At 37.3% G+C, this 17,411-nt stretch overlaps 3 protein-coding genes and 1 long non-coding RNA gene across 17 annotated transcripts; 2 read left to right on the forward strand and 2 right to left on the reverse strand.

The window, feature by feature from the left end:
- LOC120001232 lies at positions 1-5,193 on the reverse strand. Of its 12 annotated transcripts, none has more exons than XR_005468811.1 (7): positions 5,178-5,193; positions 2,686-2,779; positions 2,340-2,376; positions 1,965-2,051; positions 1,660-1,795; positions 1,275-1,385; positions 1-365 (listed from the first exon to the last, which is right to left on the reverse strand). It is a non-coding gene; the product is annotated as an uncharacterized LOC120001232 (long non-coding RNA). The 12 variants fall into 12 exon arrangements; XR_005468810.1 differs by having other exon boundaries at positions 2,340-2,479; positions 5,178-5,191; XR_005468809.1 differs by lacking the exon at positions 5,178-5,193 and adding an exon at positions 3,031-3,360 and having other exon boundaries at positions 2,340-2,479.
- A 597-nt stretch (positions 5,194-5,790) lies between these two features.
- LOC120001502 (histone deacetylase 9) lies at positions 5,791-11,053 on the forward strand. 3 transcript variants are annotated; one of them, XM_038849867.1, is made up of 14 exons: positions 5,791-6,032; positions 6,405-6,517; positions 6,659-6,776; positions 7,200-7,274; positions 7,347-7,566; positions 7,784-7,847; positions 7,983-8,075; positions 8,174-8,282; positions 8,422-8,471; positions 8,548-8,638; positions 9,405-9,475; positions 10,086-10,184; positions 10,410-10,476; positions 10,611-11,053. In XM_038849867.1, exons 1-14 carry the CDS (start codon positions 5,996-5,998, stop codon positions 10,694-10,696), a joined length of 1,293 nt encoding a protein of 430 aa, XP_038705795.1. In that variant the 5' UTR covers positions 5,791-5,995; the 3' UTR covers positions 10,697-11,053. The 3 variants fall into 3 exon arrangements, with proteins under 3 accessions (XP_038705795.1, XP_038705796.1, XP_038705797.1); XM_038849868.1 differs by lacking the exons at positions 5,791-6,032; positions 6,405-6,517 and having other exon boundaries at positions 6,723-6,776; positions 7,360-7,566; XM_038849869.1 differs by lacking the exons at positions 5,791-6,032; positions 6,405-6,517; positions 6,659-6,776; ... (2 more) ...; positions 7,784-7,847; positions 7,983-8,075 and having other exon boundaries at positions 8,182-8,295.
- A 415-nt stretch (positions 11,054-11,468) lies between these two features.
- LOC120001980 (alkaline/neutral invertase E, chloroplastic-like) lies at positions 11,469-15,137 on the forward strand. The gene is made up of 7 exons (XM_038850513.1): positions 11,469-11,667; positions 11,997-12,720; positions 12,974-13,139; positions 13,254-13,465; positions 13,714-14,207; positions 14,293-14,341; positions 14,430-15,137. Exons 2-7 carry the CDS (start codon positions 12,082-12,084, stop codon positions 14,745-14,747), a joined length of 1,878 nt encoding a protein of 625 aa, XP_038706441.1. The 5' UTR covers positions 11,469-11,667; positions 11,997-12,081; the 3' UTR covers positions 14,748-15,137.
- A 118-nt stretch (positions 15,138-15,255) lies between these two features.
- On the reverse strand, positions 15,256-17,302 carry LOC120001981 (putative low molecular weight protein-tyrosine-phosphatase slr0328). Its single transcript, XM_038850514.1, has 5 exons — positions 16,779-17,302; positions 16,484-16,619; positions 16,294-16,361; positions 16,136-16,222; positions 15,256-15,698 (listed from the first exon to the last, which is right to left on the reverse strand). The coding sequence occupies exons 1-5, from the start codon at positions 17,232-17,234 to the stop codon at positions 15,618-15,620; spliced, it is 828 nt and encodes a 275-aa protein (XP_038706442.1). The 5' UTR covers positions 17,235-17,302; the 3' UTR covers positions 15,256-15,617.
- Between the last annotated feature and the right edge of the window lie 109 nt (positions 17,303-17,411).

The raw sequence follows: 17,411 nt of genomic DNA on the forward strand, positions 1-17,411 counted from the left end.
TTACCATTCGCCTACCATACTCACCAATATTATAAATATTCCACCGAGAGGAAAGTGCATGTGACCAACCATTCGTATCAAAACATTTAAGAAATTGCAAATGGCAAACAATGGAGTGAATAAAAATGGTAACAATGTAGCATATAGAATGTAAAATCCCACAAACTTGCTTTCATTGTAGCTATTTTCTCAAGAATAGAGCCAAAACCAAAAGATTGCCACACCTCATGCACCTCTGTCCCACCTGAGATAATGAGAACTAAATTCAACCCATAACTTCAGCAAAACGTTAAAAGAGAGACATCCTGCATCCTAAGGTCAGAAATTAAGCAACAACTTCAGGCCTATCTTGAACAATCCAATGCCTGTAATGAAAGGATTGCAAAATATAAATAGCTCTTGGGTTTAAATGGTGTTGAGGACACAGAAATTAAGAATAAATTGAAAAAAAAAATCAAAAGCAATAGACTTTAAACATAAACAAACATGGCAAGCTCAAATTGCTTTACAATTATAAGCCCATGTTATAGAAAATCTCTTAGTTTACCAGTTTTTTTCCATCTTAACATTCACAATTATAAATTTTCTTTTGGTAGTTCAACAAAAATGGGATACAAACCTCTTAGGGTGGGTGCTCCTCGACATTTATTGTTATAGATACAGATAAGAGGAAACCTCGACTTGTGAATACATCGTAAATGTAACCTATAAAATGCAACCTACCTATTTTAAACATTTTTCAGCATTAGACAAAAGACAACTATACATTGCTCTATTGGATAAGCAAGAACCAAAATATTTTTCTGATAGGGATAGACTTATGCATAACCAATAGTGCAGAAAGGGTCAAGCTGTTAATGTTCAAGGGACTACGTAGGATTGCACAGAGAAAAAGAAGTGACCCGCCATTGTTGGCTTATTTCTAGAGGATATGCATCTGAAAGTAGGTTGGAAAATCAAACATATGAAGTTGTAGGAAACGTCCACACACCAGTGAAAATTATTGATCTTGCACCCTTATTTTACAAAACCATACCAAAATTCAAATTCATAAGATCTTAATATAACATATTCCTTGTAAATTTCCTATTCTAGGCACTCCAATAATGCAAGGCATAATACAGGGGTTATTTTTCTTTCAAAAAGAAACCAACTTTGCTCCCAGGAACCCAACTTTCAAGCTATATAAAATCCATCCATAAACATACTAATAGTTAGATCCCCTGTCGTCAAAGCAGCAAAAAAAAAGACCACATTTATGTTGGAGAAAGTACCTGTAAATGGTCAAATTCATGATGAAAGACACGTGCATGAAGGCCCGAAAAATTCACCGTAAATCTTGCCCCATTAATTTCATTTGCATCAATCTTAACCCTTTTTGGTCTCTGCAAGTAAAAAATGAGTTAAACTCTAGATTGGTGTAAAGATCACAAAAACCCAAATACAAAACTAAGATAATAAAAGAATTCATCTTCTAGTGCATTGGCTCTGTTCAATCATTAATTGGTTGTCAATAGTGGTTATAAATTATTGGGCACCACAGAACGATGAAGTTCAGAACAACCATTTAACTAACACTAATGAAGCCAATAAACATAAAATATTTCCCACCTTTTGAATGGTAAACTTTATTAGAAAGGGCGCCAAAGAGGCGCTTACCAATTATAAATCTTCTACTGGACACCAAGTCGATTACATCCAGAAGATACCCCCATTTATAACAACAGGGCCTATACCACTTCATATAGTAAAAGTCCCTCTATCACCAAACCTTCATTTTCCACTGCTGCAAAACCTAGACAGGAGTAGTATTAGCTCACTCGTTAACACAAATATAAGTCCACAAAGCAAGATAAAACTCATGTTGCACCATTAATTTATGAAGCAGGAGAACAATATAGTGTAAATGGAAAGTAATGAATGAGCCATCAGTAATTGGCTATTTGGGTAGATTGATTTTGTACCTGAATTTCAATTAGGATAATAGAGTATCAGAAGACTAAAACAGTGTTTCCAGTGCATGGAAGCTCCTCCATATCCTGATGAATCTTCTGGAACATTATAAAAGAGGAGCCAAAAAAAATTGAGTCAAAACCCATAAACAGGAAATGTTAAATCAGGAATAGATGAACATTGAGAGAGAAGGCACAAAGACCCTAAATTGTAACAAACCTCAAACAGTAATGTCATACACAGAATTTAAGCAAATAATTCATCTCAAATAGAGAAGTAAGCACTAATTCATCTGGTCAAACATCTTGTATTGTGACAACCAAAAAAACTTTCCATTAAAAGTACCTTGAGGATTAGATAAAGAAAATCATCAACCGATAGCTTACCTCTATTTGATCCATTACCCTGGCTTTTTGTGCCTCACTGTAACAAAGTTGCAAATATGAATATTAGATCAACTATGTCATCTTGAGGTATGTTGGAGCTAAAACTTTATTCCATGCGCTAATCATGGAAGATCCCCAACCTGGCAGGACTTAATAGCTTATAAGCAGGGAATTTGTCAAAAGCATATTTAGAATAAATATGCAAATAATTCATCTCAAATAGAGAAGTAAACACTAATTCATCGTTTTTTAAAAATCCCTAAACCCCAAATTCTCTTCGTTTGGTAAAAGAATTTTGAGATGATTAGCACAAAAAAAGATCCAGACAAAGTAGGAAGAGTTTTACCAGCTACAGGAATTGTCTCCATCCAGTCAAGGGAGCTGGGTTTGTTGGCCGTAAAAGACGAATGAGAATATGTATACTGCTCCAAAGATTGATGCTATAGAACGGAAAGTGATTGAAGTGAACGAAATCGCATAAGCTTATTCAAAATCACGCTACCGGAAGCCCAAAAAATCCAATTTAATAAAGGGATCACCAACAAAATTCTTCAATACAGAGTCGTACACTCGTCATCCAACAACTCAGATCTCATGACCAAAACCACAAAGGAAAGACATTGAAAAGAAGGGTTGGAGAATTAGAACCTTACAAATTCCCATGAGAGATGAGAGAAATTAGAGATCAAACCTTACAAATTCCCCTGAGCTTCCCTCAAACGTTGCACTGAGCTTCCCTCAAACATTGCAAATCAGCAACACGCAAAACACGAAACTGAGGAGCGACTTAGATTGAGAAATTACACCATGATCCCTATTTTTCGTAATACTTTATATTCTGGGTCTCCGTTTTTCGAAACAATTCGAGGAAGGAGAAGAGGAAGAAGCATGAACGACGTGAGCTTGCTTTTACATTTTTTTTCTTTTGCTTGTTTTTACGTTTTTCTTTTGCTTGTTTTTACTCTTTTTTTTAATAGACTCTGGTGATGTTTTTTTGAAAAAATTGTGAGTGGAGAGAAATATAGATAAGAAAGGGGAAGAGTCCACATAGGCAGAAACTGAGAGTTTTAGAAATACAGGTGTCAATGTCATTTGTTAGCAATGAATGAACATGGTATGCCGTATGCCCTCTCTTTTTTTGGAAATAGACGCGATGGGCCCGAAAGGCATGGGCTAGGAGGTTGAGTCAGTTCTGGGTTTTGTCAGTGTACGTTGGCTGGCTTGGGTTTTTGTTGGGCTGGCGTCTGTTAGGTAGTCGGCTGGTAAACAGCAGTAGTAACATATGGGGGGCATTGTTGGGCTTTTGAGAATGAGCCCAACTTTATTTACTGAGCTCATCAGTATTTTTTTTCCGTAATGTCTGAGTCTGTTGGTTTGAAGGACAATGTTAGAGGTTCTCAAAATTTGACTTTCAAAAGTCTCTTAAATCTATGTGGAATTAAAATAATCATTGATTAAAAATATATATGTAGGGTTTACTTCACTTCCAACACTTCACATTACATGAGGATTTTTTGAGGGTATTTTTGGAGGATATCAAGCATTATCCTTATTTAAAAGACACTAGTCGGATCCCGCGCAATGCGCGGATATATATATATATATATTATTTTACTTGTTAGATTTTTAGCTGTTATATTTTTTCAATTTATTTGCTCATGTTTTATTTGCAGTGATATGGAAAAAGTCATTATTTGAGTTTCAATTTGATTTTTAATAATTATTTATAAGACTTGAGGTGACGATTCTTATAACATTAAGGGGAATTTTATCATTGAGTTATAGTAACATACTACAATTTTAACCATATAATGAAATGATTCTTACCACTGTTTACTACCAATCTATAGTTAACCATATAATGGAATGGTTCTTACCATTGTTTACTACCAATTTATAGTTTGGTTTGACGCGTAATATTCATCGTCATTACCGACTCGCTTGTAATGAGCATTCAATGAATGCCAATTTCATTTCAAACACATTCGGTCAACATTACAAATATTACTCTCATATAAAGTGCCCAAATGAATAGATTGAAGGAAAGATCGAATGGTATGACAACACAGACATGCATTTGATATAGAAATGATGATGTTTATTATCCATTTTTTGTATTTTTCATTCATAAGAATAATTCAACCAAATTACCAGATCTTTGTAAAAAAGGAGCTTGCTCTGGAAGTAAAGCTCGGTCAACATCATCATCTCCTTTACTGGCATATGGCTCTCCATAAATCCTTTATAAATATTGCTCTCCAATATTCTCTAAAATCAACCTAAAACATTGTATATGGAAGAGTTAAACCCCTATCGCCTCTCCCAACAAAGTCCCCTATGAGGATTGAGAGAGTGTCTTATATGCCACTACCTAAAATAAGAATAAAGATAAACCCCTAATAAATAAAAGAAATTAGAAGATGAACTTGGAATCCAAGATGAAGCCTAAATCTAAGTCATAGGTAATGATCGTCATTTTCATTGATCTTTAGGTTTCAAAGAAATTTCACCTGGAAAGCCCACAAAATCGGAAAGTGTTGGCCGTAAAAGACGAATGAGAATATGTATACTGCTCCAAAGATTGATGCTATAGAACGGAAAGTGATTGAAGTGAACGAAATCGCATAAGCTTATTCAAAATCACGCTACCGGAAGCCCAAAAAATCCAATTTAATAAAGGGATCACCAACAAAATTCTTCAATACAGAGTCGTACACTCGTCATCCAACAACTCAGATCTCATGACCAAAACCACAAAGGAAAGACATTGAAAAGAAGGGTTGGAGAATTAGAACCTTACAAATTCCCATGAGAGATGAGAGAAATTAGAGATCAAACCTTACAAATTCCCCTGAGCTTCCCTCAAACGTTGCACTGAGCTTCCCTCAAACATTGCAAATCAGCAACACGCAAAACACGAAACTGAGGAGCGACTTAGATTGAGAAATTACACCATGATCCCTATTTTTCGTAATACTTTATATTCTGGGTCTCCGTTTTTCGAAACAATTCGAGGAAGGAGAAGAGGAAGAAGCATGAACGACGTGAGCTTGCTTTTACATTTTTTTTCTTTTGCTTGTTTTTACGTTTTTCTTTTGCTTGTTTTTACTCTTTTTTTTAATAGACTCTGGTGATGTTTTTTTGAAAAAATTGTGAGTGGAGAGAAATATAGATAAGAAAGGGGAAGAGTCCACATAGGCAGAAACTGAGAGTTTTAGAAATACAGGTGTCAAAAAATTATTAATAGTTGTTAGAGCATCTCCTTTATATATAAGTATAGATATAGATATAGATATAGATATAGATATAGATATAGATATAGATATAGATAGATTGCTAATTCAGCTGACCTGTTTAATTGTGGATTTAGATATATGGGCTGTGGAACGACGTCGTTTAATGTACTTTATGTTTGTTTATCCTCTGGTATATTATTTGGTCTACCCCCTCTCGTGCCCTTCTAATAATCAATTGGAAAAGACTCCTGTCAAAGCCAACAACGGGAAAAAGCGAAGTCTCTCTTCAATTCTCGAGCTCAAACAATGGCGCAACCTCTATAGTCATCATCTTCTCCGTCCATCGGTTCACCAACGTTGGCGCAATCTCTATAACCATTATCTCCTCCGACCATCGATTCACCAACTTTCCGCACTAGAATGCGCTCAAAAGATAGAATTTCCTATTTCTACGACGGTACGATTCTCCTTTTCTTATATCTCATAACTTCGCAATTCATTGTTTAATATGAATCGCGTTACGGTTGTAACTGGTTATTGTTCGTCATATATGAACTGTCGGATCAGTTGGTTCATGGTAACCTAAAACCCTAGGCTTATTGCTTTGCTTCAGATAATAAAAGCAATTATAATTTTGAATCGGATAATTGCCCTCGTTGAAATTAATCAAACGGATTGGAGATATTTCCTTCTTCTTCTTCTTTTCCTTTATTTCCTTTGCAACCAAAGAGGAGGATGGAGTAGGAGTTCCTCGAAGTCCCTTCTTTTATACTCGGAGGTTTTAGTAGTGTTCATATAATACTACTTACATAATGAATGGTTGTTGCAGGGGATGTTGGTAGCGTTTACTTTGGTCCAAACCATCCCATGAAACCACACCGGCTCTGTATGACCCACCATCTGGTCCTCTCATACGAGCTCCACAAGAAGATGGAAATTTATGTCAGTTACTAAAGATTCAAAGCATCTCAGAATTTTTAACTTTTCAAATTGAATTCTTATTTCTTCTGTCCATTGATTTGTACTTCTGTGAAACGTGGATATTGATGTTAATTTATTTTTTCAATTTTTTTTGTGATACAGCGGCCACACAAGGCATATCCAGTTGAGCTTGCCCAATTTCACTCAGCAGATTATGTTGAATTTTTACAGAGAATCACTCCAGATACTCTACATTTGTTCTCCAGTGATTTGGCTAGATGTATGCCTAGTTTTACATAGAATTTCATGCTATTTATCAGCTTTTGTTCATTAAGAATTTCTTCAAAAAAATCACCAGTCAAGTGGTCAAGCTTTGCCCCATTATGCATGAGGGTAGGGGTTTGAATCCCCATCCCCACTGAACAATATAAAGAAGAGAAGCAGATGTCTGTCTGGTGTTTTGAAAATTCAATTTGTTTTGTATTGTTATAATAGTAATTGCTCCTGGTTTTGTCATTTTTGTCTCAAATATTCTATGTTTTTTCTTTTAGTTTTATCCGAGTGTTGGATAGGAATTTACTTGATCTCCTGCATGCAAAATTTTCTGGAATATATGATATGCCGAGGAACAAGATTGTCTATGCATTTTTTGTTCTGTTTTCTTTAAGCATAAACTTTTCTGTCGCTGCTTTTCCCGCCGCAGATAATCTTGGAGAAGATTGTCCTGTCTTCGATAATTTATTTGAATTTTGCCAAATATATGCTGGTGGAACAATAGGTAAGTTAAAACATAATTTGTTAACAAACTCAGGGTCTATTTGCCCTTATTTTCTTACTCATTTGCTATCAGATGCCGCGCGCAGATTGAACAATCAGCAATGTGACATTGCTATTAATTGGGCTGGTGGATTACACCATGCCAAGAAGTGTGAAGCGTCAGGCTTCTGTTACATCAATGATCTGGTTTTAGGGATCTTGGAGCTTCTCAAGTATCATGCCCGTGTTTTGTATATTGACATAGATGTGCATCATGATGATGGAGTTGAAGAAGCTTTTTATTTCACAGACAGGTATTGAATATTCTTTACCAAGCTGAATCTCAACTAGAAATTTACCGGAATCTTTTTGAATTTTGTTTTGGTCAAACTAGGTGTTTAATAATTGGGCTTTATGGGCATTTGTTATGAAAATGATATATTGAGAATTTTGCTGATGGCTTTTGCATTATGTATTTTATCGTTTCTTGCTTTTGAACACTAATTAAATAGGTGAACTTGAACATGACAGGGTGATGACTGTCAGTTTTCACAAGTACGGAGATCTATTCTTTCCTGGAACTGGTGATGTTAAGGTGATATATTGATCAGCTCCAATTTTTGTGAAGCTTGGAAGTTGGAACTATTCTTTAACTTTTTCTTTTTTTTTTTGTCTTTATATTTATGGTTTTCGAAGCTCGAATTGTATATTGACATACTACCTATTGAAGGATGTAGGAGAACGGGAAGGAAAGTACTATGCCGTAAATGTACCCCTCAAGGATGGGATAGATGACACGAGCTTTACCCGGCTTTTCAAGACGGTAAGTTCCAGACAAACATCACCAATTTCATGATGGCCATGCTTGAGGCTTGATGGTGTGAGAGTATTAACCATTTTCTTGCAAATGTGGACTTTTAGATTATTTCCAAGGTTGTTGAAACATATCAACCGGGTGTGATAGTTCTCCAATGTGGGGCAGATTCACTTGCTGGGGACCGCTTGGGCTGCTTCAATCTCTCTATTGATGGTGCATATCCTTTGTAACAAAACATGCTTCTCTCTTCAATTGTCTGGATACAATTGATAATTTTGATGTTCTTAAGCTAGTTGATGATGGATTAGGTTTGTCAAATTTACATGGTGGCCGCTTGGAATCTTTATTGCAGGGCATGCTGAATGTGTCAAGTTTGTGAAAAAATTCAATCTGCCCTTACTGGTACGTCTTTTAGCTAATAAGATAGGACTAAACTTTTTTCTATATATATTAAGCATAAAAAGATGAGGTCCTGCAGGTTACTGGAGGTGGGGGGTATACAAAAGAGAATGTTGCTCGTTGTTGGACTGTTGAAACAGGAGTGCTTTTAGACACAGAACTTCCTAATGGTATGAAAAGGGTTTTTATTTTGTTTAAAGCAGTTGCAGTAGTATGTAGAGGAGATCTAGGGGAATCTCTTGTTTATGTGTGAAGGAACATAAATAGCATTTCTAATGCTTGTACTCTGGTTTTCTACTGCTATTAGTTATTGTGTGCATACTGGAATCCTAATTTTTAAATGGATTGGTGAGGTGGCTTTTTCGCTTATTATTGGTTTGTATTGCTATCACTGGGTAAATATTCCCCAATCGCAATGTGGATGACGTGTCTGAGTTAGAGAGCTTCTATTAAAGGTTATGTAGACAGTGGATTTATTAGGATAAAAAAGTGTAAATGAAAGCCATGGAATGCTTCTTTGTTTTATTTTTCAGGGTGACTGCTGCTTGTGAATTTTGTAACTCGCATCTTTATGAACTTTTATTGTACTGAATAATTCTTAAGCTTGTAGATATTATTGACTTGTAAAAGATGTAGGTGAGACAAAAGAAATGAGTTCGAATTCCTAAATGAACGGGAGTTTGCTCAGATTGCTTTTGCATTTATTCTTGCTCAATACCTACATACTGTATAATGCCACGGTTGGATACATTTAGCCACCGTATACATGCCGCCGGTTTCTCTAAAATTTCTAGAGATTAGCAAAAAAAAGTTTACTTAAGGATGCGTGCAAAATACTCTGCTTTGGCTTTGCTTTTTCTGTCTAATGTACTTACACTTTTCGAAGTCTGAAACCATCTTCTCATTTAAGAAGCAATCTTTCCAACTTTCTTGCAGAAATCCCAGAGAACGAGTATATCAAATATTTTGCCCCGCACCACTCTCTGAGGATTCCGAGCGGACACATAGTATGAACTTTCCTTTCCTTGTTTTTCAACTTTTTTTTTTCCCTTTCTTTCTATTTTCACTTCCTTGGTGGGGTTCCCTCTCCCATGACTCACCCTCCCTCCCTTTTTCCTATGTCAATCTGGTGCCCTACTGTCTTATATTATTTGAATGTAATTGGTTGCATATCGACTTCTTCCTCTGGGGGACAAACGATTGGGTTCCTTATTTGGATTTTCTTCCTCCGGTGGAGGAGGTTTTATTGAGGGAATGCTGGCTTGTTCTGCTACATCGTCTGGGAGTCTGGGGGGTTGGCGTCAGGGTATAGCTGTATCCCTTTTGAGGTATTTTGCCTCCAAGGAAGGGTCTGTTATTTGTGCACCGTTTGTTTTGGCCTCTTTTGCTTTTGGTTTTCCAGCAGTTAAAGGCTTCAATGGTTAGATTCAGAGATGATCGCATTGGCCAGTATGCTGATGTTCCTTTTCTTTTTAAAGCCAACGAGAAAAGTGGAATGTAATTGGCTGGATAGATGCTTATTTTAGGACAATTAAGAGGAAGTCCAAATAGACTTGCTTTTCGTAATGAAAAGCCACAACTTTCCTAATTCAGATTTGTTCTCTTTCACCTGAGCAGGAGAATTTAAATAGCAAGTCATATCTTAGCACAATTAAAATGCAAGTGTTGGAGAATCTTCGCTACATCCAACATGCTCCTAGTGTACAGATGCAAGAGGTTAGTGACATTATATTCCTTTCAAATTTGTCTATTTTATGATGTAAGCCCCATGAAGTAGTGGTAAGGAAGAGACAGATTTTTCTTGCAACTTTGGAAAGTGTCGTTTACATGGTAGCATATATGACGTTAGTGTGGCGATAAGAAGCCACTCTTGACCTATCATTTGGTAGGTTGCTGTTGAATCTCAGCAGGTGATATTGATGATTTGTGCAATTCATGCAGGTTCCGCCTGACTTTTATATCCCTGATTTTGATGAAGATGACCAGAACCCTGACGAACGCATGGATCGTAAGTGGAAAATCCGGCTCACATTTGAGCACATGGCTTGCTTGCTTGCATATATGCTTTTATGTGTATATTTTTTTTGCCCTGGATCTGCTCCTGTCTGATGCCTCTTTCTATTACTTTGCATTCCTTTTCAGAGCACACCCAGGACAAGCTTATCCAGCGTGATGATGAATATTACGAGGGAGATAATGATAATGATCATCAAATGGACACTTCATGAACTTAAAAGGTGAACAATTTTCAATCGGAGGGTCATGTTTTGACATGAACGGAAAGATGTAGGCTCCAGATTGTTTTCAATTTTGACCTAATTTTAAAAAAAAAAAGAAAAAGGAATCACTCTATAATTGATTATATATTGTTAAGACTTCTATTATTCAGTGTATAGGAGAGCGATTCTATTGACCAAGAACACCCCATTAGAGCCGATCATAATTTGCCTTTATCGTTATGCATTTCATTTTCTCAGAAAATGTTCATTGTAAGACGGGTTTTGTTATTTTTAATTATCGAATTATTCATGTAATTTCTTTATTCCTTACTCTCTCAATGTAATATAATATCATGTATATGTTTATTTAAGCCATTTTTATATAACCGTAATTAATTTGTAGTGTCAATATATTCTTCATTCAAATCATCATACAGGGCCTGATAAAAAAAATCATCATACAGGGTGAAACCGTAAAAATATATGAATCTTCATATAACCCCCAATTACAATAAATTTTAATTACATCTTTGTAAATTACATTAATCATGAGAAATTCTATTTGGTTATGAAGTAAAATTCCACTGATCAGAGAACACGAGTAGCTTAGATTACCTTATGTGTGTGTTGTATCTAATAGAGTCTGGAGTTCGAGTCTCTCATCATTATTTTCTCCTGTAATTAAAAAAAAAATCCACGGATGAGAATTGATATTTTAAATGAATGGGGCGTGAAACGTGGCACCATCTCTCTCAGCGACTTGGGCGACTCCGATTGCAAACTATCAGTCTCTACTCAATCTGTGTTTATCACTAGTCCCGATAAAAAGCCTAGTGGGGCACGAAACCGCCGGAAGAGCGTAGATTATCAAAGAAAACCGAACAAGTCGAGCGGCCAGTGACACTCTGTACTTAAAGCATCACCCTGGTCCGGTACGCTCAGAAACCAGAGTTATCAGAGAATGTTTTGTTGACCTCGCTGTAAGTTTTAGCTGCAGCGATCATCCTACTCAGCTTTTACTTCGTTTCCAGAATCAGATGATGAATAGAACAGAAAAGAACCTTGTTCGATTCATGTTTTCGTTTGTTTTCAGAAGTATTAAAAGCAAAGAATGACCGATTTCAGATCAAACGAATACTGTTTTTGCGGAAAGTTGTTTGGTGAAATATTTTATTATGTGGTGTACTATGTGCTCAGAGCTTCTACTGATCATGTGAAACTGAATGATTAGTCGTTGAAATTTGAATAATCACTGAATTTTGTAGACATGTGATAAGATTTGCTACTTTTGGCTGCTTCTTTGATGTAGGTTTTAGGCTGGCTTTAGAGGCATCCTCTCAGAGTCGGAGGTTTTATGTGGAAGAAATTATTGATTCCGGTCTGTTTGTAGTATTATGACTATGGCCACTTCACAAGCTGCTCTGCAAGTTCTGTCGGGGTCTTCTCCTGGTCATTCTCTGTTTGATCATTGTTTCAAGATTTTGAGCTCAGGACTTCCTGTTGAATCTGTAAATTATAGAAAGAAAAGAGGTTCAGGGTTTGCGCCGCTGCATTATAGGTTGGGAATGATTGGAAGATATCCATTTCATAGCATAAATGGCTTTTCCCGTGGAAAGGCAATAGTTAAGAGGTTGGTGCCCATGAGATGCAATTGCCAGTGGACTGAAAATATCCGCGACGAGACAGCAACCGAAGGAAGATCAGTGTCATTGCCTATAAATGGCCTGGATAATGACAAGGGAGATTTTGCATTGAATGGTAATCTAGATGCTGCCAATTCGATTTTAGGTACAGTGGAGAACAGTTGTTCAAAATCTGTTGAGGAAGAGGCATGGAATCTTTTGCGGGAGTCGATTGTTTATTATTGCAGTAATCCTATTGGGACAATTGCAGCTAATGATCCTACCAATTCTAGCACTCTGAACTATGACCATGTCTTTATTCGTGACTTCATACCATCGGGGATAGCATTCCTTTTGAAAGGAGAGTACGATATTGTTCGGAACTTCATTCTTTACACTCTTCAGCTACAGGTAGTTTAATCTCTGAGTTTCCGAATAATATTACAAACATATAGTTTCTTGATTTGGCTTGTTTATTCAGGAAAAATTCTTTTTGATTCCTTATATGACATTCCCGAACCCGACCTTTGATTTCATCCATGAACTCAAAAAATAGTTTATCCCATATAGGTTGATCTTGCTTATCAAATTACTTTGTTAGTTAGTTGCAATTTATCAATTTTTTGTTAATTGATGTTGTGATCGACTTTATTTGCATTGACAGAGCTGGGAGAAAACCATGGATTGTCACAGTCCTGGTCAAGGTCTAATGCCTGCCAGTTTCAAGGTGCGCACTGTTCCACTTGAAGGTGATGATTCTGCAACTGAAGATGTGTTAGATCCTGACTTTGGTGAAGCAGCAATTGGCCGTGTTGCTCCAGTTGATTCTGGTGAGGAAACTATTTCCAAATTTCTTCTTCTCAAAAGCTTGTCCTTCTGGTTCTAGATACTATTAAAGTTCTTATGTCAAAGAGTTGTTGTACACATTATGATCTTCCTGTCAGGATTATGGTGGATTATACTGTTACGAGCATATGGAAAATGCTCAGGAGATCTTTCAGTGCAAGAGAGAGTGGATGTACAAACTGGGATTAAAATGATTTTGCGGTTGTGCCTGACTGATGGCTTTGACATGTTTCCAACTTTATTGGTGACTGATGGTTCTTGCATGATAGACCGTCGAATGGGAATTCATGGGCATCCGCTTGAGATTCAGGTGAGTACCTCCTGTTTTTGATCTTTTCAATTTCACAATTTAAGTGAGGTAAGATTGGAAGAACATATAAGATTTGACCCCCATGCCAAGACTGAATAGCTTGATTTGGGTATCATGCTCCACATTTCTTGTCAAGATTTGTCTAGATTTGTTCTTTCTGATATCAAATCGCCTGCAGTTGTGGATTCTCCGTGTTACATGGAAGAGTCTGCAACAAAACTTTGTCATGATGTTGGTTTTCCTTTCAGGCACTTTTTTATTCAGCGTTGCTTTGTGCTCGTGAAATGTTTGCTCCTGAAGAGGGATCAGCTGACCTTCTTAGAGCTCTTAACAATCGCCTAGTGGCACTGTCATTCCACATCAGGGAATATTACTGGATCGATTTGAAAAAACTTAATGTAATATACCGTTACTCCACAGAAGAGTACTCCTATGATGCAGTTAATAAGTTCAATATTTATCCAGATCAGATTCCTCCCTGGTTGGTGGAATTTATGCCCAATAGAGGAGGCTATTTGATTGGAAACCTGCAGCCAGCCCACATGGACTTTCGTTTCTTTTCACTTGGAAACTTGTGGTCTATTGTTAGCAGTCTTGCAACACAAGATCAATCGCATGCCATTTTAGATCTTATTGAAGCAAAATGGGGAGTATTAGTGGCAGAAATGCCATTCAAAATATGTTACCCTGCTCTTGAAGGCCAGGAGTGGCGGATCATCACAGGAAGTGACCCCAAGAACACGTAATACTTCTACTTTTCTTGATTTTTGGTTTCTTATTCTTATTTCTGATTCCCTCCTCTCATATTCCTCTTTTATTTGTTGCAGTCCTTGGTCTTACCACAACGGAGGCTCGTGGCCAACTTTGCTTTGGCAGGTTAGTTCAGTATCATTGAAATTCGTAGGGGGTCTCTAGCGTTACTCTTTTATGAAATTAATGTAATCGTGGAACTTTTTTCATTCAGCTCACTGTGGCGTGCATAAAAATGAATAGACCAGAACTGGCTGAAAAGGCTGTTGAGCTGACTGAGAGACGCATTTCTCGTGATAAGTGGCCTGAATATTATGACACCAAGCGGGGAAGATTCATTGGAAAACAGGCTCGGCTATTCCAGACTTGGTCAATTGCAGGATATCTGGTGGCAAAGCTCCTTCTTGCCAACCCAGGTGCAGCAAAGACACTTGTCAATGAAGAGGATTCAGAACTTGTAAACGCCTTCTCCATGATCAGTGCCAATCCGAGGAGGAAACGTGGCCTTAAAAAACAGTCCTTCATAATATAAATTTCAATTACAGGGCAGAATGGAGGATCCTGATGTATGTAGCAAAGATCAATGAAAGGGGAGTGAGGGCTTTGTAAATGTTTTCTTGTATGATCCTATCAGCGCCTGCTTGTCCCCGACGCCCGACCACTGCAAGAGCCTTATACACAGGTGATGTTTACCCTTTTTATCAGATCAGAGCCAAGCCAAGGAAGGAGTGTGGTCATAAGAAACAGTTCTTGGTATCAATTTCATTTACAGAGCAGAGAGGATCCAGTTGAGTTAAGATCCATGGATAAGACCTTTTGTAAATTGAGTTAATAGCATCTATGTAATTTGGTTTTAGTTCTACATTCCCGAACAGTTTCAGTTGTTAGTCAAACATATGTTTTACTGGAGAACCTATCAACACAGATCACCATCGCATTGCAAGCAGTCTATGGTTCTTTAGTTTTGAAAATTCCTGGAAATGTCGGCAGCGAACAAGACAGAATTTTCCTACCATACAACCTACTAAGCAGAGATCACGCCCATGAACAAAACATAATTTGAAAAGAGGTATTGTGAATGTTGATCTGACATTGCAAAATCATAAACCATGAGTAAAAAACAAAGGACCTCGTGAGAGCGGCCGAGCAGGTGATTCCGTGATTGAGCAAACTACACACACCAGTGGCTTTCAATTTCAATACCTTTCCTCTTGCTTATTGTGTAGCCACTGGCATTTAGGCATGGCAAGAAGTTCATATTTAGGCATGAGATTTACCATGATTTCCTTCATGGATGCTTAGTTCCTTGGTAAGATACCTTATTGCATGGAAGTTTATAACATGTACACAGAGTCACAGAATGTTGGTCCATAGAGTCGATTGTGAAGGCTTTACACCAGAGTTAAGACTGTAGAATGCGATCGTTCTCTGCCAAGATGCTGTCCAACAATGATTCACAAGCATCTTCGAGTAAATCTAGAACCTGCCGTCACAAGAAATACAAGTAGCAGAGTATCAAGAAATACCAAATCTTATAGTTTCACAAGGTAACACTGCCAATCAATCAAGAAATTAGATACTTTTAAGACCATAACAGAAGTTTTTGTCATATGCACTCATTCTGTGAGGCCGATCAACTTCAATCATCATTTAAGTAGAAACATTCTTCATTGGTATCTCATTATGAGCCAATAAAATACATACAACTTGCTAACTTTTCCATAATAATAGCAAGCAATTCAAATGCTGCAGGCTGCAGCTGTATGACATGAGACATCATACACCATCTTCATCTTCCATGGTTAATCGACTCTATAGTATAAGAAACCAAACTAAATAGCTATATAAAACAACGAAGAGAAAGTATGCAGATTCATCCCATATGTCAAACACACACGACAAGTTGAGCTCATTTATTACCTTCTCAAAACCTTGTGGACCTCCATAATATGGATCCGGTACTTCACTTTCATCATGTTTCTTACAGTATGAGCACATTAACTTGACCTGTAAGGTGAAATTAAACATTAGACCCGTCTAGATTATCCAGATTCAACCATGATGGGTCTTTTACTAACCTTCTTATATGCATCAGCAGGTAATCCGTCCCTTTCTTTCCACCTATTGAAGGCCTCCATTATATCCTCTGCACACAAAATCCAACAATGAACACATACAATATGTGAGCATCATCTATCTATGCATACAGGAGCTTGACTCTAACAATCTAACATCCAATTCTATGGCCTAAATGACAATAAATATAACCTCTGTTTTGCTTGTCCATTGCCAAAATGATATCGAAATCTCTGAAATCAGATGGACGTATTGGCCTTGAAATTGACGTTATCTCCATCCCACGCTTCTTGGAGGCCGCCCTCATTCTTGGGTCTGCCGGATTACCCTTTTACAACAACAAAAAAGATGCAAGCACCAAACATAAATATGAATCAATTTATAGCTTCTGTACCCCATTCATTTGCAGATGAAATTGGAGAAGGGGAAATCCTTCAAATCACATAGAGTATATGTAAGTAGGGTAGCTGTATTCGTAAATAAATACCTCGTGATAATTAATGGTGCCGGCAGAATCAATGTTGAACTTAGAATCAAGGTCTCTCTTCTTTACAATGCCTCTAAAGACACCCTCCGCAGCTGGGCTCCTACAGATATTGCCTAGGCACACAAAGAGAACAGAGAAGGGTTTGATTTCCGTGGCTGAGTCAGTTAATGGAGTTGAAGACGACATTGATGCCTTGATCAAAGACCCAGAAGGAGAGGAGAGAACGAAATTGGGGTTTCTGAGAGATGGGTATTGGGTTTTGGGGATAAATCGTAGAAGACTAAAAAATGGGGAACTCAGAGAGAGAACGAGATTTGGGTGGCATAACGGTAAATTCAAACGAGCTGCCACTTTGGAACAAACACTGTTGAAGGATATCCTCGAGACCACAGTTGGTGTGGAAACCTCGTTTATGCTAAAACCAAATGGAGAACAGGTAGTATGAATCAGAACCATCCCGATAAAGAAAAACAAAAATGGGTGGGATTGGGGAGAGGAATTGCTAGTACATGATAGAATTAGAATGTAATTGGTCATGGAGGGTTGTGTACATTACATTGAAGTTACAATTGCTCGTGGTTTCTGTTTTGAGCCTGGGCTGGGCTTGGTGAGCCCAGCCCATCTAAAAACACT

This window comes from Tripterygium wilfordii, chromosome 7, assembly GCF_013401445.1.
Source record: "Tripterygium wilfordii isolate XIE 37 chromosome 7, ASM1340144v1, whole genome shotgun sequence".
Classification (NCBI taxonomy): Eukaryota; Viridiplantae; Streptophyta; class Magnoliopsida; order Celastrales; family Celastraceae; genus Tripterygium; species Tripterygium wilfordii.

Coding starts and splice junctions, on each gene's coding strand:
- LOC120001502 (XM_038849867.1), top strand. CDS start 5,996: ATGCGCTCAAAAGATAGAATTTCCTATTTCTACGACG. Junction 6,033..6,404: donor AATTTCCTATTTCTACGACG/GTACGATTCTCC, acceptor TGGTTGTTGCAG/GGGATGTTGGTAGCGTTTAC. Junction 6,518..6,658: donor ACAAGAAGATGGAAATTTAT/GTCAGTTACTAA, acceptor TTTGTGATACAG/CGGCCACACAAGGCATATCC.
- LOC120001980 (XM_038850513.1), top strand. CDS start 12,082: ATGACTATGGCCACTTCACAAGCTGCTCTGCAAGTTCTGTCGGGGTCT. Junction 12,721..12,973: donor TTTACACTCTTCAGCTACAG/GTAGTTTAATCT, acceptor TTGCATTGACAG/AGCTGGGAGAAAACCATGGA. Junction 14,342..14,429: donor GGCCAACTTTGCTTTGGCAG/GTTAGTTCAGTA, acceptor TTTTTCATTCAG/CTCACTGTGGCGTGCATAAA.
- LOC120001981 (XM_038850514.1), bottom strand. CDS start 17,234: ATGGTTCTGATTCATACTACCTGTTCTCCATTTGGTTTTAGCATAAAC. Junction 16,223..16,293: donor CTGCTGATGCATATAAGAAG/GTTAGTAAAAGA, acceptor TTCACCTTACAG/GTCAAGTTAATGTGCTCATA. Junction 15,699..16,135: donor GTCCACAAGGTTTTGAGAAG/GTAATAAATGAG, acceptor TTGTGACGGCAG/GTTCTAGATTTACTCGAAGA.